Raw genomic sequence first — 24,967 nt, forward strand, 5'->3', positions numbered from 1 at the left:
GGAAAATGGTCGAATTTGAACAGTGACGTTTGATGTTTCTTTCTTTCTTTCTTTCTTTAACATAAACTTAACTAACAATGAATCCACTTGTCTTCTCAATAAATACTGTATCATCAGCATTAGACTTAGGAGAAACCATCCACCAAAGTGCAGGAATTTATTTATTTTTTCCTTAAATGCACATTATTCATGAAGACAGATACAGATATGTCCACAGTGTATATGTTCCAGAACATGGCACCCACTTACATGACCATGATGTTTCTCTAAATCCCACGTTTACAGTCAGTAAATGTTAATAAACTATACATCATTTACAGAATTATCCTTACAAGAATGATTTTTACATGAAAAAAATGCTTTTTAAAACTTCTAAACACAAAGACTTTTAAAAGAAAACGTATCTTTCAACCAAACTTAATCAAGACGTTGTTATGTTTGTGTGTTATATTACAGCTAATTGCACTTTTAGTACAAAGTCGACCGTGTTGCATGCTGGTTAGTGTCCATTATTGTATCATAGCACCATCTTGTGGTGCAATTTTGCAACAACTTATTAAATCAATAAACAAAAGAGAAATAAACAAAGCAGTGAATGTACAGAGACTATACTGACCACAAATTAGCTTTTGCTATTTCTTTAAGAGGGACACTGTGAAGGGTTTAGACATTCAGAGGTGAGTTCTGTCCTGTGTGGCGGGAGGTGCGAATGTTTCTGCCTCAGGATAAACCAGGAAGCCAGAGAAGGTGGTGTACCTCCCCTGGTTGCTGTAGACAGCGTAGCGCTCATCCTGCTGGCTGTACAGCCACACGCTGTCGCCCTGGTGGAGAGTCAGCAGCAAGCTCTGACTCTGCATCTCCCGTCTCTTCGACGTGTCCTCGTCAAACACCATCGCCTGCACCTCGCCCTTCCCGGTCATCAGCTTCACAGAAACAGCCTTGCGGGGATGCTTCCCCACAGTGAAGGCGAAGAAGTACGCACCGGGGAAGTGGCACGTGAACATGCCCGAGGTTTTGTTGAAGTGGCCCCCAATGTTGACGTACTCCACATCAAAGGTCAGAGGGAGCTTGCCCTGCTGCCTGCTGCTCTGACCCATGAGTGTGGATGTCCGAGCCACAGAGAAAGCAGACCGCGGCTGACCTCTGGCCCAGGGGTCAGCCTGAGGAGGGCAGCTTGGGTAGGACAGGCCTGGGGACAGGTGATTGGTGATGTAGGTGTTCGGGGAGACGTCAGGATAGACGAGGTAACCAGAGAAGCTGATGTAAGGGCCAGCATTGCTGTACACAGCATACTGGGTACTTTGCTGCAAAAGCAGCCACACGGTGTCCATCTCCTTCAGGCTGATCATCACACTTTGGCTCTGGATTTTCCTCCCTTTCTTGCGGTAGTCATCGTAGGCTATGGCCTGCACCTCCTCTCCATTCTTCACCAGAATCACAGAGAGCATTTTCTTTGGAAATTTCCCCACTGAAAAGGAGAAATAGTAAGCCCCGGGGATACGGCAGCGGTAGTGACCGGTGTCTGGGTTGAAGTCCCCTCCGATGTTGACCTTGAGCCTGTTGAAGGTCACTGCCTTCTGCTGGCCTCCGACCACGCTGTTGGTTTGTGTGGCAGAGAACGCAGAGCGAAGACCTGGTGTCACCGGAGGTGCATGAAGGGGCGAAACTGAACCAGAGCAGGCGATCATGATGAAGACACATGCCAGGTAGCAATGTGTGCTCCATGGAGCTGAAAGAGACAATCACAGAAATTAAATTTAAGTAACAAACTTTTAGCTGGTTACAGTCCAAAGAAACTGCTACTGCAGATGTGTTTTCATGCTCAAATCTGTGAAAAGACACCTCTCATTTCACATCAGGCACCATCATCCATCCAGGCCTGAGATCCTGAGATAGCACACAGTCGATTTACACCTCATTGGAGCAGACATGATCTCACATGCCCGCCCTAGAGCCAACAACAGCCAGTGATTGTGTAGACCAGTTTTTTTATTCTCACTCCTGAGCCGCTTAGACTCTAGCCTCCTGATGATTGATGCATCATGTAGCCAATGAAATTTTAAAAGCATGCATATACTGCAAATGGTTCGACAACAGCTGAGAATTTACTCTGTGGCTGAACAGAGATAGGCGTGTAAAGATAGGATCAGGCTAGATGAGAAGATCAATATCACTCTTGTGTCAGCCTGACTGCAAAGAATCCACCTGCCGGCACCTCTAAAGCTCACTGATCGTATGTCTTGTTTGCACAAAAACAAGGGTGTAAAAATCTCTCTTCACCAGGAAAGTTTCCTTCCACTGGAGAAACTGTGATCAAAGCACCGTCTCTTCATTATTAACGTGTCACTACTTTCTGCGCAAAGGTATCGAATGTTGACAGACGTGAGAAATTCTAGCATCCTAACACGGTCGACATTTGATCAATATCAAAGTAAAATACATGTCTCTTGGATTGAGTCTTGTTTATCAGCCTGAGCTTAACTGATAATACCTCTATTTAAAAAAAAAGCTCCACGTTGATAAGGAAGTGTGGCTAAGCCCTGTCCAGATGGATGTTGCCACTCAAATCATGCACTCTAATGTGGCTGATATTGTCTGTTCTCTCTGTGCACTGAGAGAAGGGTGGAGATTAGGTGCTGGTTCATCTGTTCCTCTGTGTGTTGAACAATGGAAAATTTTTTGGAAAGGGGTAGGCGAGGTGAAGCAGGACGAAATGCCAAAAGATACCGCCGAAAAGAGTGACGCAGATATTACTTAGAAGCGTGAATACGTCGCAGGAAATCAGTTATGAGAATATTTTATTTAGAAGTGAATGATTTTTTAGAATATGTGTTGTTTGCGTTTGACAAAATTTAAAAAGCAACACATATCCAGGTTCAAAATTATTATCAAATCCATTAAAATGTTCTATTCTGTTTGCATAAGTGTTGCATAAGTGAAAAATTATATAAATTTAAAGTGTCACAAAGTCAGATAGCTCAGAGGAGCTCTGATGCCTACATGAGCAGAGGCCTTGCACCTGTAAAAGCAACAAACATGAGCAGTAATTATAGGTGCAGATCTGACACCTGGCTGTTTCCTCTGCTGCCTGTAATACACAGATTTTACCAAACACTAATGAAAGTTATTTAGGTTTAAACTGTGGTGGAAAGGCCAAGCTCAGTAGAAATATCAACTTTTCAAAGTAACATTTTAACGTTTGAAAACTAATTGTGCCCTTTTAAAAGAAGAACAATTGTCTGTGTAATAATAATGTAAAATAAAGGATGAACAAGATCAGAAAATCACCTATAATCATAACAAAATTCAACATAACCTCTACAGTGACTCTGCTAAAAATCACTCACCATTTAATTCTATCAACATGAATTAAAGGAGAAAAAAAAGAACATTTTTGGTCCCACACAAAAAAAGCAACCATTACCTGTTGGGTTGTATTGGGACAGATATTGCATGCTGGCTGTCTTCCTCTTAGTCAGCTTTTTTGAAATAAAGCTCCTCTTAGTCTGCTGCACTGCTAATGATCATCATGTCTGACACGGTCTGATACCCAAAGGGACAATGCTTTTGTCCAGACAGATATGTCAGGAGGAGGAGCTCCAAACCCCCTCCGACCTATAGCTTCCCCCTCCCAAAAAAAAAGTGAAAATGCAGCTGTATCGTAAAGGCTGATTGGCCCTTGGAGGAGATAAGTCTTATTTGTACTTTGTTATGTCTAGAACGACACTTTGTGGGAAACAAGGTTTGGGTATTTATGTCAGGGAAATGTTCGCTTTCAGGTCAAGATGTCAAAATGTATGAATGGAAAATGACAAAAAAAATGCTCTAGACGAGGTTATTTCAGAGTCGTGCCTGTGCCATAATGACTCATCTGACTTCTTTAGCTGTGATGCAATCATATAAAAAAAGTGTTAGTGGTTAAGTGACAATACAGCAGCTGTAGCACTCAGATTTGTCATTAAAATGAGCAATATCACAGTGTAAACATATATTATGAAAGTCCTTTAAATTGTCAGGCTGAAAAAAAAATGTTGTCTGTAGAATCATATTAAAAATATTCACAAAGGATTTTCTCACCTGCCTTGAAGTTTGATTAAAGTGTGACATGGAAAGTAAACTGTTATAAATGTATCAGACCAAATCAAATCAATTTTAGTGATATAGCCAAAAATCACAATCACATCGCCTCAGTGGGCTTTACAGCAATAACATCCTCTACATCAAATAATAATTAAATTGATGTGAATCTTCATGCTGTACATCATTTTCAAACACACATTCCACATCAGCCCAAAACATTTCAATCATTTCTGTCCCAATATCAAATAATATAAATATTCTATTAACATATTTATACAGAAAGTAGTTTGCTTGGTGAATAATAATCTTAAAATAACATTTCCTTTGCTTTGTGACAAAATATATGATTTTACTTCAGCACAGTCTCAAATGCTTAAATGTTCTTTGCTGAGGTTAGTCTCTCAGTATATAGCTCCATTTCCTTCTAGAAAGCCACTTTACAGAATTACACATAATATTATCCACAGGTCTGTGAAGGTTACTTTAAAAATATATTTCTATATAGTTGCTAATTACCTGTTAAAAATGAAGACAGTAACCTGATCAAAGCACCACAATGTTAAAATGATGTACTTGATTACTTTCTGCTATTTTTGGATTGCCTCAATACCAAACATAGTCTTTGTAAATAAAGACAAGAGAAAGTAATTATCAGTAAGTTGACTTTATTTAATCTTGAGAACGAGTTTATATGACACACTGGTATACCAGCCTGTGATCTAATTAAATCTTTTTTTCAGTAAATATAAAAAATATATATATATACAGTTGCTATTAGTATCCAAATTAGTTAATAATCCTGTCACATGCATCCTGTTACTCATCAACTCCGATGATAAATGTACAAAGATCAGTTTACGTGTCCATCAGCTCGTCTGTGATGACGCAGCGACCCCGGAAGACGTGCGTCTGCTGTCAATGCTAGCGACAGAGAGGAAGAACTGAGAGAGCTAAAAGCCCGCATTCAAGACAAGATGGCAGGACTGCCCCGCAGGATCATAAAGGTAATTAATTCACACTGTAAACAGCACAATGTGTGACTTTTTTTTCTTTGTTGTCCTGGCTGAAACTCTGCACGGACAGTCTGAACTCTCGGCGCTCGGCTGCTCCGCCTGGTTAACTGTTTTGTGCGCTAACGTTAGCATCCAGCTAGCTGCCGTTAGTTTGATAAAGTAACTTCCGTTTCATTCCCGTGCCCAGACACACCTTTACTCCGAGGATTAAAAATACAGCAACGCTGTGTGGAACTGGTTTTGTATGTATACACATAGTGCAAATGTACAAATAGTGTTCTCAAGTTGCTGCTGGTCAGATTGTGGTGCTGACACATACCTTGTGTGGCTAACTGTGCTAACCCCGGCTAGTTTGTTAGCTTTGATTTGAATAATAATATCAGGAAGACTCACCAAGCTAAAGCTAGCCTGTTCGTCTCAACTCACAGTATCATACTTTTCATTGAAGCATACATAAGCTTCAGGTGGGATGTTTCCAACTTGGAGTCTTTTCTTTCTACACTGTTTTGCTCTTTAACGTTTAGCTCCTCCAGTGGTTAGCAACCAGCCAGTTGAGTTATGTTCACCATGAGAACCATAACATACCTGCCAGAGAGGTGTGAACGAGACGTCTGATTCTACTGCAGCATCAGCATCCTCACCCTCAGGGTTTCCATCCAGCTCCACACAGGATTTTGTAGGCGTACTAAATATGGTTTTGACGAAATGTCAGCCTCTGGCCTGGGATAGATAGATAGATAGATAGATAGATAGATAGATAGATAGATAGATAGATAGATAGATCCCCAAGGAAATTCGATCATCATAGCAGCAGATGCATCCAGTACCTATACAATAAAAATACAAGGGGAAATGTCGAGGCAAAAAGAAACAATTAAGTTGTATATACAATATGCATCAAACACAATAGAACGTTCCTAACAAAAGAATACTGTATACAATAAAATGCTTAGGTAATTACGAAATGAATAAATAAATAAATTTAAGAGGAACTGTCTTATATTCTCACCTCCTAAATGAAATGTATTCACAGCACTTAGAAGCTAATCGTACACAGTTACAAGTACATTTCCCCATTATGGAAGCCTTTTGTCTTCATGGATCTTATCAAGTAATGATAAAAATAGTACCTCAGGTGCACCTTGTTTCTGTGTTGTCATTACATATCAGTGGACTAAGTTTTGAGAGAGGCTCTGATTACTCAGCTATACTTGTTTCCATTATTTATTCATGCATACTGTGTTAAATTATTAAGAATTTGGTCTTTTTATATATCAAAAACCTAAAGTTCACAGAGGCTGGGATGGATTGATGGATCAGCTACAAATCCAGGCGAATTTTATTTAAAATTTAAAAAACAGAAAAACTAGCCATTGTTCTATTTGTGAACCTAATAAGTGGCTCATTTTTTTAGTATTGACAGACCATGTAGTTTCGCTTTTGCTTTTTCTATGCAGCCACTTTGAATATTGAAATAAGTCACTGATTGTCAGTCACTTGGGTGTGACAGGCACCTGAAATGAAATTGAGTTGTCATCTACCTGTGGCCATGCCGATGGAAAGTCAGGTCCACATACATGTCTGGATCTTCACAACAAAATAGAGTAGATGGGGATTTGTTTCAAAACATTAGAAAAAACAACTGAAAGACAACATGTCTCCATATAACCCTGAGATCCCAAATTGTATTTGAAAAGATGTAGTTTTTGCTCTTGATCGTGGGCCAGCTTGTGCACCTACTTCAGACAGGGTTGCTAACCTCTGTAGCTCAAGAGGAAGATTAAAAAGGGTGTAAACAACATCTTTTTAAAGAGCTACATGGAGAGAATCTGTTGTTTTTTCAAGTTTTAAAACAAGCCCCCAGCGTCTTCAGTTGTTAAGGAGAATGCTCCAACACTGTTTTGTTTTGATGTTCCAGAAGAGTTTTGCGGACTACAAAACTTCACCCAGCTTTCTGTCTGCGTCAGAGTGAGCAGACAATCGCTGAATTGTGTTTTGGGGGGGAAACCTATCGTATGACTGGAAACAGGGGGCATGATTTGTTAAAGAATAGTGCTTAAGATGTAGTGTTGTATTAGGAAAGCATTATGGGAACACAAATGGTGTCCAAGAGAGGGTTGCACAGGTGGACGAGCAAGCGCACCATAGACTAGTGTTGGTGGGAAAAGGTGGCAGGGCTGGGAACAGTACCGAGCCCTTGAGCCCTCAGAGCGTGTGACTGGGACTGGGAGCCCCTCTCCCGTCTGTGTTTTCACTGCACGGTTTTGTCTGTGGGTTATCTGAAACATTTCAGGAATCTCACTCGCAGTCGCTTTCAGGAAAAGAACGTCCAAAACAAGAGTGCCACTTGTGCACTCTTGTTTTTCTTTTGTCTCTTGTGTTTTTTTAAAAAAAAAATTTATTCTTAGCTGATTACGCTGTCATGTATTAGCTGTCGAGCACGATACGTACATTACACAAAGTTGCATTTCAAACAGGCACCACAGGATTACTGCCTCATATAGCCTTATTAATATAGTCAGTACAGTACAAACTACAGTTTGACAGGACAAGTTGAAAACACTGCAGTGTATATAATGATGTATATATCAGCTCGAATGCAGTTTCTTTGTGATTCATTCTGCCTCATGCATACCAAGATAAATCAGATGCCCACTCCTCTTTCACAGTAAAGGTGTTTCTGTTCATCATTCGGCTGACACGACTTAAGAGAGACCTTGCTGCAGTGGCTGATGGGAATGGAAATAATGGTTTCCTGTGGTGCCGTGGCTGAGTCAGTGTCACCTCTAAAAGGCAGTTACATAGTGCACCAACAGTCTGCAGAGATACAGCAGTGAGCCGCTGTTGCATTTTAGGCCACTCTCCCCTCTGTGTTGAAGCAGACGACAGCCCACCTTCCAACATATTTTTGTTTGAATAATAATGACTCACAACATTTATATAACAATAGTAATAGTAATATTGATAATACAGTAATAATTAGCTATATCAAATGAAAATTTCAGCTGACTGACAGCAGCATAGAATTTGGACAGACAGCGTTGGGCAGTGTCCCCCAGTTGCTGATGAAGGTACCATCGTTGGATGATATTCTTTGTGTTATTCAGTTTTTACATATTAGACATTGGTTATGACCAAGGCAGTATTGATAATAGAGAAATAGAGAAAAAAACTTGAACAGTAGCCACATTAACTGTGCTGGTCGAGCTCGACAGCGTCATAAATCAAGAGCTGTGTTTCATCGTTAATAATAACTTCATCTACCAAATAAACAGCAACACAGGAAAAGTAGACAGATCAGTTGCTCTGCCCTCCGTTGTAACTCATTGGTTGATTTGTGGGGTGTGGTAGATGCTCTGTGCTACATGTCCTTTACAAAACTATTAATAAAATCATTGTTTTGGGGTTTTTTTTGCATTCCACTGCTGTCCTGCCTCAAAAACGTTTCCCCGAAAACTCACATCCGTGTCCTGTATTTAAGATTTTCAATGTAAATTGACAGTACTTTGTAGCACTGACTGTGGCACCAGCGTGTACTTAATTTCTGTCTTTTTTTTTCTGTACCAGGAAACTCAGCGTTTGATTGCAGAGCCTGTCCCAGGCATCCGGGCAGAGCCAGATGAAAGCAATGCTCGCTACTTTCATGTGGTCATTGCCGGACCTCAGGACTCACCTTTTGAGGGCGGCACATTTAAACTTGAACTCTTTTTACCAGAGGAATATCCCATGGCAGCTCCTAAAGTGCGCTTCATGACCAAAATATATCACCCCAATGTAGACAAGCTGGGAAGAATATGTCTAGACATTTTGAAAGGTAAGTCAGCGCTCTCTGTAATGTTGCCGTTAATGTTTGGCCAGCTATGTGTGGCATGCGTTGTGAGATATGTTTTTGATGTGTTTGAGCTTTGCAATTGTTCTTAATGCGCTCAGTTCAGTCAGGCTTGTTACTGTAGAAAATCCTGTATGTATTGTGTCCTGTGATGTTTGGCCTGTGAATGAAGTGAGGGATTTTCCAATTTCATCTTGCTCAAAAGATCAAGGCCTCTTTTGTTACACTTGACGTGTCCCTGAACTGGAGCTTTGTGCCACTCATACTGCATATCACCACTGTCTGTTCACTGCTCCCTGCAGCTTAAAGTAGATACACTACTACTTCTTGTTACCCTCTATTGTCCCTCGGATTTCCTTGGTCTTTTAATCCCCCTGTATTTTTTTTCTCTCAGATAAATGGTCACCAGCTCTGCAGATCCGCACAGTGCTGCTCTCAATCCAGGCATTACTAAGTGCACCCAACCCTGATGATCCTCTAGCGAATGACGTCGCAGAGAAGTGGAAGAGCAGTGAAGCTGAAGCCATAGAAACAGGTGAGTGCTACAATCTGGCTGGGTTCAAACAGGGGGTTCTTGTCTGGAGTGCCCTCGTTCCCCTCCATCATTTGAGATAAAGGAACATTAGGCCTGAATATACATGCGCGTATGAAAAAATAGAGACTTAACATAATTCATATTGGTGGATTTTAATTTATTACAAAGCAAATCATAATAAACAAAGTAATGATTATTAGTCCAGTGACTGGGCTTTGATATCTTTGAGATAAGAAAGCCATGTCTAATATTTTTCAATCAACGTAGTATGACTTATTTTTGTCTTTCTTACGTTTAGTGTGTTTAGTGGTTTTTGCGCATGTGTTTAGGTGTGGCAGTCGTGACAAGAAACCTTTCATAATACATAAAACATTTTGGTACATTTATATGACTTGTGTTCATGTTTCTTTTTTTCTTTTTTCTTTTTTTTTATTTACTTTACAGCCAAGACATGGACCAGGCTTTATGCAAACAAAAATGAAGTGTAGAGCAGCCCCACCTGTGGAGATACATGTGGAAGTGAAGTGTGAAAAACAGCTCCTCATATTCTGCCAAGACCTCCTCCGACTTTATTTGCATTAAAAGGAATATATATATATATATATATATATATATATATATATATATATATATATATATATATATATATATATATATATATATATATATATATATATATATATATATATATATATATATATATATATATATATATAATGAAATAAACATGAATATGTTGTAAAGGTATAAAATCAACTGCTGATAATTGGTGATTTAAATGCACACTAGCAATGAAATGACTTGTTGTCGTCCTAACTCACTACTGTTCAAATGCATGGGCAGAGGTCGTAGATCATCTCACCTGGCTTTCTTTGTCCATTGATTTTTGGAGGCTTTTGCCAATTGTTGCTTACAAGCACGTTAAGGGGGGGGGTGGGGGAGAGAAGGGGGTCCCACATTTTTGGTGGGGATGTGGGTTTTGGAGCAGTGGAGTGGGAGGAGAGGAGGCACTGGCTAGACTTGGTCAATATTGTATACTATTTCTTTTATCTTTGTTTTCTCGTCTCGCTGTTTGTTTTATTAAAAGCAGCTAACTACTACTAGCCCACTGTATGTAGACACTCACCTGGAGGCGTAGCAGAGTTTTGTCCTGCTTAGAAGGTCTGCCAGGACACACGAACAATCATAGTACTACTTCTTCTCAACCACATCTGGCTGCATTTAATACGGAGTAATGACTCAAAACCAGACTGATCCTTTCACCCTCATTCATTTTCTCACCCTCTCTCTGTGTAAACTGTAGGCTTGTGGATGGTATAGGAGAGTGTGAATTGTAGGACGGACATTTTGGACCTTTTCCTAGTTTTAGCTGATGTTTTTATTACCATATCCAGTCTTTTTTTATATGTGAATCTTTCTTGCGATTGCCATACTAACCACTCTGCTTTTTCCCTGTTTGTCATCACAGTCCAATTCTTCACGACTCAGTGGTTTTCTTCTTCCAGTGGTATTTATTTGACAGGGCAGTGGTCACATTCGAGCTGTCAGTTGTTTGATAACGTGAATGGGGTGGGTGGGTTGGGGATCTAATTGAGAGGAGATGTTAGATTGTCAGAGGATAGGACTCAAAATATCAGCAATGGTTCTGATTCTCAAGTGTCAGAATTGGTCTTCGGCTACAAAAGTCTGTATTCAGTTCACTGTTTGTAAATTCATTCTTTCTATTAATCTGGGGAGGAAATGTTTTCCTGCTCTCAGAATGCTTTGAAACAGTCCACCTGCATACTTTTATGTTCTGTAAATAAAATCTGTTGATTAATAAGTTGTATTATAGGTGTCATTCTTGATTTTGTGTGGCAATTACTACTGTGATCACTGTGAGGTGTTGGTAAAAAATGCTCAAGGAAAAGGCCAGTGGTGAATCAGAAGAGGAAGATCTTCACAGACTAATTTTTAGTACACACACTCTTCGTTTTCATGACACACTTTGTGAAACATTGATAGAGTTTGAACATCACGTCTTGATACTTTGGAACATTTTCTTTGGATCTTTTCCAAACTGTGTAGAAGCCTACTATTTCTGATCTAAAACTAATTAACTTTTGCCGGTGACTGAAAATGCTTTTCAAATTTCCTTTCAAATGAGTCCAAGCAATACTGTGAGTTGTTCCTAAAAAATTATAGATATTCATACGTTTGTTTTGGAAATGGAAATTACCCATAAGTGTCTTAATGAGCGAGCTGATAAAAGGAAAGACGAATTAAAGACAGATTTAAAAAAGAAAAATAAATAGCTCAAATTACTGACCAATATGTCCTATTCCTGTGTGAAATTCATATGAATGTAATTTGTAATATTGCCACAAAGGATTTTACACAAACAAGGAATTTGTCTTGGTGAATAAGGTGCATACACTGAAGACAAAAAACAATAAACAAAGTGACTATAACACATACAATATAAACAAACAGAGACAAAAAATGTGGGACGACTGATAAATAAAGACGGAATAATAACGTCTCTTTATGATCATTTTGGACTATCGTGTATTTCTTTGAGTGGGATATACTCTGACAGATTCGATTAATTCGATCATAATTTCAATGGTGCCACCTGGTGAGAATATAGGATATATCAGCTATTCAGGCCGCATTCAGATTTTCCGACGGACGTGAAGGACTCACAGGAGCGGTAAACGGCAGCTGTGACTCCGGTGCGCCGGTAGGAGGAGACTGTGTCTCGCCTTCCGCGTTTCCCCGCAGCTCTCCGCGGATCTCACCGCACGTTACAGCGACCTGTCCCCGTTTTCTTCCTCGCACGGGAAAATAAAGCTATCGCACGGCATTGTGCCACCGTCTCGGCTCTCCCCCCTCAACACAACCCGTTCTACACACACAGCCACATCCCGGGGTTGTCGACCGCCTCATCCATGCATTGGAGTCCTGGGCCCCAGCGCACCGGCTCCGGCTCCAGCCATGTCGGCCAGGAATGCAGCGGCTGGCGACGGTGACAGAGCGGGAGACGAACCGGCAGGTAATAGAAAACACTAATTAACGCTATATCCGAGTTGTAATGGTCGAACCGGGTGACACAGTGTGCGTGCGGCACCAGAATCGAGCATCGCAGCGGGGTGTTCTGGGCGGTTCGTCACCGGTTGACCGTAAGTTTTTTGCGCTATTCCAAAACTAGGTCAGTAGATCAGTAGAGCAAACTCGCCCTCTACGACATTTATGTAACGTCTTGTTTGTCATGTCGCCGTATTGTGCAGAATGCGGCTCGCGTTTATATCTCGGCTTGCCATCAATAATAACGTTATTTACATGTAAACGGTGTGTGTAGTTTGAGCGAATGTGAACCCAAAGCGACCGAACCAGTCGAACGTTAGCTTAGCAACGGTAGCAAGGCCTGTTTACCAGTGCAACGGTCTCAGTCAGCCGGGTCTGTTCGAGCTGGTTTTACAGCCCAGGACGGTCTCTTACTCTGGTTGTTATTTTACACTTGGATAGTCCGTGATTTCCGACTGAACTTGGTGCTGTTCAGGCCGAACTAGATGGCTATATATGTTCGCTCGACCAAGCCGGTCCAATGTAAGCTAGGACGAAGCAGACGTTGCTGTTAAGTTAACGTTAGCTGTCCAACGGTTTCTTTACGTTCTGAACTGATTGTACATGTCAGCTGCTGTCCAACTGGAATCAATCAAACCAACTTCATTCCGGCAAGCACACGTAAACATGAGATGTTTAAGGGAATATTTAATGTACTTTGCATTACCGAGACGTGTGTCACTTTTACTGTGCTCATTGTTCTTCATTGGTAGTTACATAAATACATATGACCTACAACAGGACCACCGGTTTTGCTCAAATGGTCACCTTACAGACACATGCAGCAGTATCTTACTGGGACTGGCTAACAAAGCTGGGTTGAAGGAGTTTTGTTTTTCTTGAAGATCAAGTTAAACCACCTGTGCTTAAGTTGGTTATAGATGTTCTGTCAGAACTAAAGGCACCGTGATGCTGTCAGCTTGCAGTTAAAGATACTTGAAATGTTTTGGTCTCACAAAAAGTCTTGGCATTTGTACTCTTGGCTTGCTATTTCTCTTTAACAATATATTGATCTGTGTTGTTGCTGATGTAAAGAGCTTCCTGACTTGGATGTAGAAAAGTGCTCTTTAAATACAGCGTTACTTTTTGCTTACTTATTTTGTCTTTGGCATTTTTGGTAGCAAAAAATGAATAAGATAATTAATGGATTTATGAAAAATGGTTGATCAAATATCTGTAGGTTGACAAATCAATTGTAGCTCTTCAGGATAGTAGTTATCAAGTCAGGTAAACCTATACCATGTCGAAATTGATATGTCTGAGCAAACTATTCAAGTTGTCAGGCATGAATGAATATTTTGATGTCATCCAGTTATCATTCATCAAAAGACTCGTCTGCTATTGGTATGTAGTTCAGACAACTTGGTGGAGGTTATCTGTTATCATTTATATGACCTGATCAGAAATGATTACTCAGACTAGTGTTGCAGGAAATGCTGTCCACTTGGTTTTATTCATAATTGATCATCATTGAGGGCAATCCCTAATATACAATGATGTTGAGTAAAACAACATACTATAAAAATAATATAAAATACTATAAAAAATAATACAACCATAGATTTAAAATTGAGTATATTAATACGAATACCCATATGAATACCAATTTAAATGGAGATACAAGAACTAGTCAATGGTTCAAACTCCCCAAATTGTATCAAAGCCTTAAGTTGTGTTCTGTAGTGAGTTTCAGACTGTTGGCGCATAAAAACTAATAGCAGATTTAAAGTTCAGAACAAACTCGAAGGAATTGCTGTGACTGCCAATTTGATAAGGACCCGAGGACCAGTGAAGCAGAGCAGATAAATGCGGCTTCCTTATAAGGGCTGTTTGTAGATGAACAAATGACCAAATGAAAATGTCTGTCACGTCTAACAGATGTACCTTTTTTTTCATGCATGACGAGGCATGTCTATAAATCACAGCACCATAATGCACTACAGAGAGAAAGACTGCTTCAACAACTCTTACCTGCTAACAATGGGAAATCTTGCTCTATTTCTATTTGAAAAAAAAAACTTTTTTGTTGTAATTTGGAGACGAGATTGTCTTTATATTTGAAAGATTGTATTACTATGTTGATAACAAACATGGTCCAATGATGTTTGTGGTGTTATTCAGTGACTTTTTTTACAAGTATTTACCCTCTCAGATATGGTGTCAGATTAGGGGTAGAAAGTTGGTAAATTTGTAGTTTTCAACATTTAGTTTCAAACTGGAAAGTCTATAGTTAATCACTTTAATATTATTTTATTTTAAAATCATGATACAACATGTATTATAATTACTATCATTACAATAATTGTTGTTGTTGTTATTCACCTGGTATGGCAACTGGATAGGCATAATTGAAGGTTGTCGTAGGGCTTTACTATGAAAACAAGAATGTGTCACTTCTCTTGATGAAATTAAAAATAACAATGTGTGTACTGTTGTGACTCTCAATACAGTAATGTATCCTGGGAGATAAAAGAATATTTTTTTAAAAATGTTTTCATTCAATTTTTTCTCTGTCAGACATGTTTTTCTCTGCATCTTATACTTATTGGTATGAAAGGCAGCATGCAGTTAACTGTGTGTTATTATAGCATAAATGTTTATAGGGGTTTGAGTGTTACCAAATAAAGCTGTTGTGTTGGCAGCCATTAAAGACTGTGGACTAACTGGGCAGATCCCAGTTGTGTGTGTTTATGATTAACTTCATGAATGAGAAGTAGGATGGTCTTAGGGAGTTCTTGACCTAGTTTGACCACACTGTGAATGGTGATCGCATGAATATTAATACCACCTAATTGTGTTGGAGGTTTTTCCTGTGACAGACCAAAGTTAGCTTGACTTTCATAATGATAAACCGATCTGCATCTGTACACGGTGAGTAGAACAGGTTTGTGGGGTTATTCAGGTGCAGCAGATGCTCATTCACGGATTGAGTGAATGAGCAAGCTAATAAACACGTGAACAGGAGTGTAAGGCCTGTTGTCCAGTCATGTAGTTGCCTTTACTGTAACCCTGTAATCCCGCAGACAGGGGAGAGCGGGATTAAAAATCAGGTTGTCGCTGATCTGTTAATGGCTATTTGGGTCACAGGGTCTGTGGAGCAGAGTTAAAAATAGATGCCATGAATATCAGTCCCATTTGTGCAGTCTCGTGCAGTGCTCTCGTGTTTCTCTCCCACACATACACTCACATACTTCTGAGGCCATGACTAATCACAGTCACAGCAGCTCCACATCTTGCCAGAATAGAAAAGAGGCTGCAGAGAGGGAGGCAGTAGAGTTTGTCTGTAGTCACTGAGCAGCTCCACAGCAGCCGCTCGAGGTTTAATCATCTCTGTTAACGCATTAAAGATCCCTGTGGGCGAGCAACAATATTCATCCATCGTCTGTATGCAGTTTTCTGCTAGAAGGCTGACCAGCAGTGATGGACTGTCTTTAGCTGGGGTGTAATGTAGGGCTGAAGGGATTAGTTCATTAATTGATTAGTCCATGCTTTTTCACTCATGAGCCAAGAAGAGCAAAGAGTAGTTTCCATTGCAGCTCAGATGACATCAGTTTACTAATCATTTTACTGATTAACACGAAGAGTTCGCTTAAATCACACAAGAAAAGGCGATATTGCGATATTAGTCAGTTAAAAAGAAAAAAGAAATGAGACTATTCAGATAAAAGTCTCATTGCATATTTAATGTTAAATGTATGTTGGTTACAGTCAAAATAGAAGATCTGCTTTTCAGTGTATCGTATTAGAGAGATGCAGATAAAAACATTTCCTTCCCAATTTGCTTATAATAAACTTAGCAAACAGAGTAATGGTCTAAAAAATAATTGATATTGGTGTTAACAGGCAAGCTGTAACCATGGTAGCAACTGCATGACAAACAAACTTGCGGCTTTAGCTGACATAAATTGCAACAGGCACAGGTTTGGTTCAAGCATAAAAACAGAACATGTGACGAATTTGAGTCAGACTCATCAGGTTTGGACAGACAACACAGCCTGAGCTGCATTTAAATATTAACCGTTTCAGATTTCTTATTCTAATTAGATAGTTTTGATCAACAAGTTGTGTTTTCAATATGTGTGTGCACTTCAAAACAATGTAAGCATGATGACAGAGAAACATACTTAACTGTCTATCGGTCCTGCCTCCAAATATTCTATATATAAGTGTGTCTGTGTCTGTTAAATAAAAGAAATCATCTGACAGCGCCTCGTCCTCCATAACTGTCACAAAGATATTTATGCGCTGAATAAATGACTGAATTATCTTTTATTAACGTGGCGATTTTTATGGCAGAGCACTGCAAACACACACTAACCCAGGCAGTGTTATCAAAGCAACAGGCCTGGGTCATGTGAGGACCATGTCATTTTTCAACCTCGCACAGTAATTTTACAGTTTCAAAATACCCTTTTGAAATTTGAAGCCATTGATATTATTATGCAAACTAATTTCAGATGCTCAAAATCATACTATTTACAGACTGTGTGGGTTAAAATGCACAAGAAGCCTCAGTGTTCTATATAGTTATTCACTATAAAACCCATTAAAACATGCCATAATTAAGATCAGTCCATATGGTGAAGTAGTGGCATTAGAATGTGCCGAAGGCAACCAAGTATGGGCTTTTTTAACCACCCGCTACCTAACCACTTGAATCTGAGAAAGTGCTTTTGACAAATTGACAAATGTATTGCATGAGTTGCTGCACTGTAAGGCAGCAAAGTGTTCACAAATGAAATCCCCATCCCTCATGACCAGTTACAGCTTTTGTCTTGTGTGTTTCAGATGATGTGCTGGTTGAGGAAAACGATTGCAGTTCTATGTCTTTGAGCAGCCTGATGACGCCGTCGTCAGCTGTTAGCATGTCCTTGAGCATGGAGATGCCCCGGAAGCGCAAGGGCAGCATGGACAACCAGTAAGCAGTGTGATTACTTCAGTTTGACTCACAGGAAATCTCATTCGTCCAGTGACCTTCATTTGATGCTAATTGATACCGATGGTTATGAATGTTCTTCGCAGGGATAGAAAACCTGCTTCCACCCCTGATGCAGACATGGAAGACGACCAAAACGGGTACTGTGTGCTATTTCAGGACTTGCTGACCTGTTTTATTTTGTGCTATTGTCCATGTGTGTATGAATACATTTCTAAAGTGTTTCTGCTCTACAGGTCAGATGGAGATGACCAACATGCTAAAATGAAATGCTTCAGGTAGTTTATATTTGTCACCACTGCATTTAGTTCTGTGTTCTTGTCATACTACCATCAACCTTAAAATATCCATTGTTTACGTCCTCTAAAATTTGGTAATGTGCTGCACAGATGGTCTGAATTTTGAATAATTTATTATTTAATGTCTCTGCAGGGAACCACACAGCCAAATTGAGAAGAGGAGACGGGACAAAATGAACAATCTCATTGACAAACTATCGGCCATGATCCCCACTTGTAACCCAATGTCCCGGAAGCTGGACAAACTCACTGTGCTCAGAATGGCTGTGCAGCACCTCAAATCTCTCAAAGGTACCGTGGGAATCGATGGTCATTGGTCTGATAACTTGACTGTGCATGTTTCTTGTCTGACTTGTCTTTAGCAATTTTACCATGCCACTAGATCTTAACTGCCAACCAAGTAAGTAAATTAGTGTTATCGATAGAGCAGAGAGCCTAAAACTGAAGATTTTAAGATCCAAATTGTGATAAATTGGAGTTACTCATAATACATAAGAGGTGTCTCATTCCGAGGCAGCATCTTTTGGAGGATGTGGTCTACAAAGCTGTGCCTTCCTAGGCCAAGGGGGCCAAACCGAGTGGCATTGTTAATGAGACCATCTGGTCTACAGGGAATTTCCTATATACGTCATCACCTACATCAGGTCTTTCCCTGTCGTCATGATGTGACGCTTCTCTCACCTAGCAACAGTGACAGTTTTGGGGTCCCTTGGTTTTTTGTGTGTGTATGTGATGTGAATCTCCATACTGAAATCAGGTGAATGCAGTGGTTTGAAGGAAGGCTTCAGTCCTCAGGTGCATTTGAAGGAGCCCTCAAATTGGGATGTCCTTGACGCACTGCTGTGATCCATTTGATCAAATGCAGCTTGAAGTCTGCAGCCACCGATTTGAAACATGGCTCTAATGTCTAGATGTTTATCTCATATTGGACTGGTAGTGAATAATTGTTGTCTGTCTTCCAGGTTCAGGAAGTTCTTTTTCTGAAACCAACTACAAACCATCATTCCTTCCAGACGAGGAACTCAAACACCTCGTCCTCAAGGTAAACTGGTTATTTACTTGAGAATACATACGCAATGGACTACCTGATTTCTTTTGTAAGATGTTTGTTTCAGTCACCTGCTAAGTGGTCTAATGATACAATGTTAAGATCTGAACTCATCAGTCACTTGAGGATGTCACAGATTAGGCTTAAACTTAAAGGGTGACTCCACCAATTTGACACATTAACATGTATTAACAAGTAATTCATAAGAGAGAAACAACTGTTACCATGCATTGCATATCAATCATTGTGTAGACTGTTCTCCTTATAATTAATTGCTCCAAATGTTCATGATATTTAAAATGCTTCTTTTTAGTTCAAAAACTATATTAAACAAAACAACATATAAAATAAATGAAACAGATCTACTCAGTGGTCTCTTACATTTGTCTTGACCATGTCATCACAATGGATCCCCCTATTCTCCCCCATGTTTCTTTGTCGTGCAGGCTGCAGATGGGTTCCTGTTTGTAGTGGGCTGTGATCGTGGGAAAATAGTTTTTGTCTCAGAGTCCGTCACGAAGATATTAAATTATAGTCGGGTAACACTTTTTACCTTTTACTGTAACTGTAGCATCTTTGTTCATGTGAAACCCCGGGCACACCAGATGGGTTGCGTTGTCATGGCGCCAGTGGTATCTGACTAGAGCCCACAAGTGTGTGTGTGGGCCTGTAGTGACACATTTGGCATCATGTGAACAGTGAGCACTTCAGAAATACAAAATGGATGGTGATATTTGCATCATTATACTGAAAACTCACATCGATATGTTGTTACTTTATGTTAAATTATGTTAAAACAAGATGTGCAACAATGATGTTGGTGCAAATGAGCACAGTGTAATGTGATATATTTGTATACCACATTACAAGTGATATTGTTGATTACTTGCGTGCTGTCATTTCAAAATGTATCTGGTGTGCTCCGGGGTCAACACTGCACAGTCAATGTACTTAGTTCAATTTGTTGTTTGTCAGCAGGAATTGCCTTAAATGCAGAATGGTTTTTAAATATCTTTTTATCAGCATGAGAACCATGTTGAGGTCGGTTTCATAAGCTGTTTGTTGTTCCTACAGGCGGAGCTGATTGGACAGAGCCTGTTTGATTACATACACCAAAAGGACATGGGAAAAGTGAAGGAGCAGCTGTCAGCTTCTGAATTATATCCTCGTGAACGGCTAATAGATGCTAAAAGTAAAGCAATCACTATTGTCTGTGATTCTGTGTGTGTTTCTGTGTGAGTGTGGGAGAGAGTGAGAGAGAGCGAGCACATTTAACACTGTCATGTCTCCAGCCGGTCTGCAGGTCCAGGCTGACCTGCCAGTTGGTGCATCGCGGCTGTGTACGGGTGCACGGCGCTCATTCTTCTGCCGCATGAAGTACAATAAGATTTCTGTCAAAGTGGAGGAGAAGGAATTCCAAGCAGGCACTTCCAAAAAGAAAGGTAGGGAAATCATTTAGTGGATTATTTTGTTTTCGAGGTCCATGTAATACTTAATCAGGAACGCTTCCATTCACAACAAGTACTTGTGTAAAGTTGAGATTTTCTAGCTTTGTTGGGCCTTAGCAATTGATATTGAATACATTGACAGCAAAATATATTGGTGAATGACACTTCATCAGTAGCAGTGAGAGGATTGTTCACTTTCACTTGAGACTGCTATAAGAAACAAGCAGCCAGTCAGTCATTTAACAGGTGTGTTGTTTGTTGCACCACAACCGTCACTTTGGCTGCTCTGTACTCTCCACTGCTTACTTTCAGCCGTTGGTGAGTCACATTAGTGTTAAGTAGTTTCATACTCATTTACAGACAGTATCTTAAGCTGCATTGGTAGCAGTGATGATATTAACACAACGTTGACACAAATCAAAGTGATTAAATCCAAGTAAGGTTTTTAAATGAAACCTTTTCATTGTTTAAGAATAGGTAATATTATCAAAAAAGGTAGATATAGATCTCATTGTGAAGATATTTTGCCCAGCATGAGGGACAGTTGGTGGAGAGATGTGAGACAAAAGTTCTGTGTGAAGTGAATTTCACAGTTTGAGCAAATCTCTCACTCAGTCTCAGAGTCCCAACTCAGTCAAATATTAAACTGATGTGCAATGTTTGTCGTGAAAAAACAAAAACAAAACTGCAATCACGTTTTAAAGTTTTTTAGTATTAAATGTAATCCAGTGATAGTTGTTGTTACATCTATGACCTGCTAAAACTGATTTAAATTATTTTTTAAAAACTGCGTATCAGGCTGTAACCCATAGTGTATCTCCCTGGATCTAAGGAGATGTTGTACTTCCTATTTAAGGCTATTAAAGTAAGATTGAAAATATTGCTCCCAAATCTATCGCATGATTATCCCCCAAATAAAAGCAAGATAAAGAAATTTAAGGAGTGACAAAATCTGTTGATATTGTTTATACAACAATAACAAGATGATCTATCTGACATTTCATTGGTCCCCTGTATCCATATTTTGATCTGTGTCCGTCTGTGCCTCAGAGTCGCAGAAGTACTGCACAGTTCACTGTACAGGTTACATGCGCAGCTGGCCCACCAGTCAGTTGGGAGCAGACGGGGAGGGCGAGGCAGACAAGCAGGACAGCTCCCACTTCAGCTGCCTGGTCGCAGTGGGACGTGTGCACTCCCACTCACCGCCCCAGGTCAACGGAGAAATCCGAGTTAAACCCACTGAGTTCGTCACACGCTACGCCATGGATGGCAAATTCACCTTTGTTGATCAAAGGTAAAACTGAATTTCAACGAGAGGGTGGTAGACAAGTGTAGTAGACTGGAGTCTAATTTTAACTTGTTCCCTTTTTCCTGCAGAGCTACAACCATTCTCGGTTATCTTCCCCAAGAATTGCTTGGGACATCGTGCTATGAGTACTTCCATCAAGACGACTTACCGCAGTTAGCTGACAGACATCGAAAAGGTGAATTCCATTTTTCAGCAGCTTCATACCACGTCTATGATCCTTTATTAGCATCTTTCAAGGTGACACCTAAATTCTGTAATGACGTAGGCCCGTTCAGATTAGATTTCATTTTACAATATAGCTGCAGTGTTGAAGGTGGAGGATTTATTTATAGAAGTAGTTTGTCTGGTCAAGTAGGTCATTATCTTGTGTTGGTTTCACTATATTTAATGTCTGCTGGTCCTGTGCTTACAGGATTTCCTGCCGTGACTTGACGCTTAATTTTTGGTCCTCTGACTCGTCCTCTCACTTTCTTTCTCCCACAGTGCTGCGGAGTAAAGAGAAAATAGAGACAAACTGCTACAAGTTCAAAACAAAACACGGCTCTTTTGTCACTCTGCGAAGTCAGTGGTTTAGTTTTGTAAATCCCTGGACCAAAGAAGTAGAATACATAGTGTCAACCAACACAGTTATATCGTGAGTACATGCTTCAGTCTATTTGTGCATTACCTAAATATCTTAATACTTGAGATAGATATGCAGCGTGTCACTCAGAGCTTCACCTGTTTTCTCCTCCCTTAATAAGGCATGATAACAGTCGAACCAGTCGGTCAGGAAACAAATCTGAACGTTCCAGCAATTCCAAGACATCTGAAGGTCGGTTCAAATGAAAGAGTAAATGATCTGATCTGATGCAGATTGTGTTGTCTTAACAGTCTGTAAAGTGCACTGTGTCTGTTCTTTTCACTCCTCTACTATTTATTTCTGTCAGAAGATGGCAAGAAGTCCTTTCCGGTTATACCAGGCATCTCCACCACACCTGGGTCGATGATTTATGCTGGAAGCATAGGGACCCAGATTGCCAATGAGCTGCTGGATTTCAACAGGTGTGGTTTCGTAACGGAGCATGTTCTCCGAGCTTTGTGCTCATCACTTGTTGTTCATGTTATTTTGTGTGGTTTTAAACTGATCTGTGTCTGTGATGCCTTCAGGATGAACTCGTCACCTTCCAGTGGCAGCGTGAGCCCGTTCAGTCTGCCACCTGATAAGAGTCAACAACCTCACAATCAAATCAGCAACAGTGTAAGTTTTAACAGTCTTTGATCATGGGTGCATATGTCCCAGCCATTTGAAGGATACATGAAGTCTTCTGTAATCATACTCATAATAACACCACCAACAATGTCAACAGGGTTTTAATGAAGCCATGCAGACAAGTGGTCGAAGAAAAATAGGTTTCATGCTGGCTTTTTAACTATACAAGCCCCATCTGTTTTTTCATGTTTAACTGCCTGCTTTGTTAAAACTTCTCACAGCTATGTCAAAAAAATGTTCTTGGAGTTAAAACAACCACAATGTGCAGCAATCACAGATGTATTGATAAATCATGGTGAATTTCTTCTAAAAGTTTAAAGGTGTATTCAAAGCTTTTACAGTCTGGCTTCTTTTCTCATTTTCCCTCATTATTAAACTCGTGCCATGCTGCTGCTAGGGCTGTAATTTCCTTTCGTCCTTTGGTCTCAGGTGCCAAACGGAGAGGCAGCGGACGTGGAGATGCCAGGAAAGTCCAGCTCAGAGGATGAGCCACAGGGAGCTGCATTTTCAGGAGGAGAATCACTTATGGGTACGCTTTCTGATTCTTTTGATAAACTTAAAAACTGTTTACAGGACCATGTTTACTTTTTTCCTGTAATAACTCCATTACCTTTTATTTTTTTTGACACCTCAGGGGAGAATTCCCAGCTGGATTTGGACAGCATGGTTGGTCCGGGCCTTAGTAGTCTTAGCAATGATGAAGCAGCCATGGCAGTGATCATGAGCCTCCTGGAGACTGATGCAAACCTGGATGAAGCTGTGGACTTTGAAGAGATGCACTGGTCTTTATAGAATCTGCTCGTGCAGTGTGACGTTGTAGCACACTGAAAAATCACTTGGACCATCACCTGTCGTTTTGTTTTATTGATGAGAGAACTGCTCGAATGCTTATTCAAAGACGCAGCATTCCTCTTTTTTTCTAAAGGACTTTTTTTTTTAATTTATTAGTAACCCTTTTCCGCATAAGCTGTGTAGTGTTCGTGTGGCTGCTCTAACATGGAGCGGGATTGACACCTGCTTCCCCTTTTCAAAAGGAGGATGTGCCTCTAAAGCCTTACAGCGGTCTGCCTGCCCTGAAACGCTGTTCTTCACTGCTTTCCTCACACCTTCGGTCATCCTCTGTTTAACTGAAGAGGCCTCACGAGGTTCAAGAACCCATGAACAAATGACAGTGACGTGATGGGATTCCTGCTTATATTTCTCCCCTGTACCTACAATGGGAGTCACGATGCAAAAAAACCCCCAACAAAAAAAACAAAACAATTTGCACTGAATCATTGTCATATTTTTTAAAAGGTTGTACTTTGATTAGGTACTGTATGTTTAATTAAAACGCGAGGAAGACACCATGACAACCTGGCCCCTCTCTGTGACCCCTCAGGATCCAAGCCGTCGGTAGCCAGTGTACCGCGGCAAACCACACTTCCATAACCTCTAACTTTGAGAGTCACATCATGATGTGCCACTCAGAGATTCTCTCTTAACTTGTCAGTATCTGAACATTTTCCATGGAAACAGTCCGGTAACCTCCTCTCTTGTCCACTGACTTGAACATACTGTATATGTGTAGATTTGGTATGATTGCAAACACCATGTCTTCAGGCCATATCTGTCTTAAAGGGATAGCTTGTGTAGGGAGAATACTTCGTCTTTATACGTCTTTTTTTTTTTTTTTTTTTTTTTTGGAATGCACACCTGTATAGACATTCAGCCCCTGATGTGGCTGCCCTGGATTTCATTTGCCCTCAGTCTAACATTTAACATTTGATGACAGAAATGATTCATCTTCCTAAGATTTTATTGAGAAGACTTATTGAGTTCCACTTCATGCACAGTGAAATGGTACTTTAGAAGTGCTGACATGGAGGTTTGGAAGCAGTCTGTTTCACATTTTTGACATTTTTACCAACGCATGTTTGAGGTCGGTCTCGTGAGTCTGATGGTAGAAGTGATATCTCAGGGAGTGATGGAAACAGAGCCGACCTATTTTGACATACAAGGACGCAGTTCTCAGAAACTGTAGAGGTATTTTGTCCTCCTACCTTCCTCCTTTGTGTTAATTCATGGCTCATGATGAGTCTGTGTAGGTTCGTACATTTCTCACTGTCAGCTT

General features: G+C 40.2%; 3 protein-coding genes across 14 annotated transcripts; 2 read left to right on the forward strand and 1 right to left on the reverse strand.

Annotated features, from left to right (window-relative positions):
• Window positions 1-143: 143 nt before the first annotated feature.
• Window positions 144-8,548, reverse strand: c1qtnf13 (C1q and TNF related 13). Of its 7 annotated transcripts, none has more exons than XM_037106539.1 (4): window positions 7,729-8,548; window positions 6,635-7,372; window positions 5,679-5,813; window positions 144-1,729 (listed from the first exon to the last, which is right to left on the reverse strand). In XM_037106539.1, exon 4 carries the CDS (start codon window positions 1,686-1,688, stop codon window positions 672-674), a length of 1,017 nt encoding a protein of 338 aa, XP_036962434.1. In that variant the 5' UTR covers window positions 1,689-1,729; window positions 5,679-5,813; window positions 6,635-7,372; window positions 7,729-8,548; the 3' UTR covers window positions 144-671. The 7 variants fall into 7 exon arrangements, with proteins under 7 accessions (XP_036962434.1, XP_036962435.1, XP_036962433.1 ...); XM_037106540.1 differs by having other exon boundaries at window positions 6,635-6,680; window positions 6,834-8,548; XM_037106538.1 differs by having other exon boundaries at window positions 5,679-5,920; window positions 6,635-8,548.
• ube2na (ubiquitin-conjugating enzyme E2Na) lies at window positions 4,927-11,285 on the forward strand. The gene is made up of 5 exons (XM_037106543.1): window positions 4,927-5,084; window positions 8,661-8,907; window positions 9,317-9,457; window positions 9,902-10,044; window positions 10,149-11,285. Exons 1-4 carry the CDS (start codon window positions 5,055-5,057, stop codon window positions 9,943-9,945), a joined length of 462 nt encoding a protein of 153 aa, XP_036962438.1. The 5' UTR covers window positions 4,927-5,054; the 3' UTR covers window positions 9,946-10,044; window positions 10,149-11,285.
• Window positions 11,286-12,136: 851 nt separating this feature from the next.
• On the forward strand, window positions 12,137-24,206 carry arntl2 (aryl hydrocarbon receptor nuclear translocator-like 2). 6 transcript variants are annotated; one of them, XM_037107853.1, is made up of 17 exons: window positions 12,137-12,491; window positions 17,351-17,480; window positions 17,585-17,638; window positions 17,735-17,776; window positions 17,931-18,088; window positions 18,760-18,839; window positions 19,292-19,384; window positions 19,920-20,037; window positions 20,138-20,287; window positions 21,344-21,587; window positions 21,671-21,777; window positions 22,086-22,236; window positions 22,346-22,416; window positions 22,535-22,646; window positions 22,752-22,842; window positions 23,284-23,383; window positions 23,489-23,646. In XM_037107853.1, the coding sequence occupies exons 1-17, from the start codon at window positions 12,434-12,436 to the stop codon at window positions 23,644-23,646; spliced, it is 1,917 nt and encodes a 638-aa protein (XP_036963748.1). In that variant the 5' UTR covers window positions 12,137-12,433. The 6 variants fall into 6 exon arrangements, with proteins under 6 accessions (XP_036963748.1, XP_036963746.1, XP_036963744.1 ...); XM_037107851.1 differs by having other exon boundaries at window positions 12,138-12,491; window positions 22,532-22,646; XM_037107849.1 differs by lacking the exon at window positions 12,137-12,491 and adding an exon at window positions 12,525-12,618 and having other exon boundaries at window positions 22,532-22,646; window positions 23,489-24,206.
• Window positions 24,207-24,967: the final 761 nt, after the last annotated feature.

Source organism: Acanthopagrus latus, chromosome 8 (genome assembly GCF_904848185.1).
Source record: "Acanthopagrus latus isolate v.2019 chromosome 8, fAcaLat1.1, whole genome shotgun sequence".
NCBI lineage: Eukaryota > Metazoa > Chordata > Actinopteri > Spariformes > Sparidae > Acanthopagrus > Acanthopagrus latus.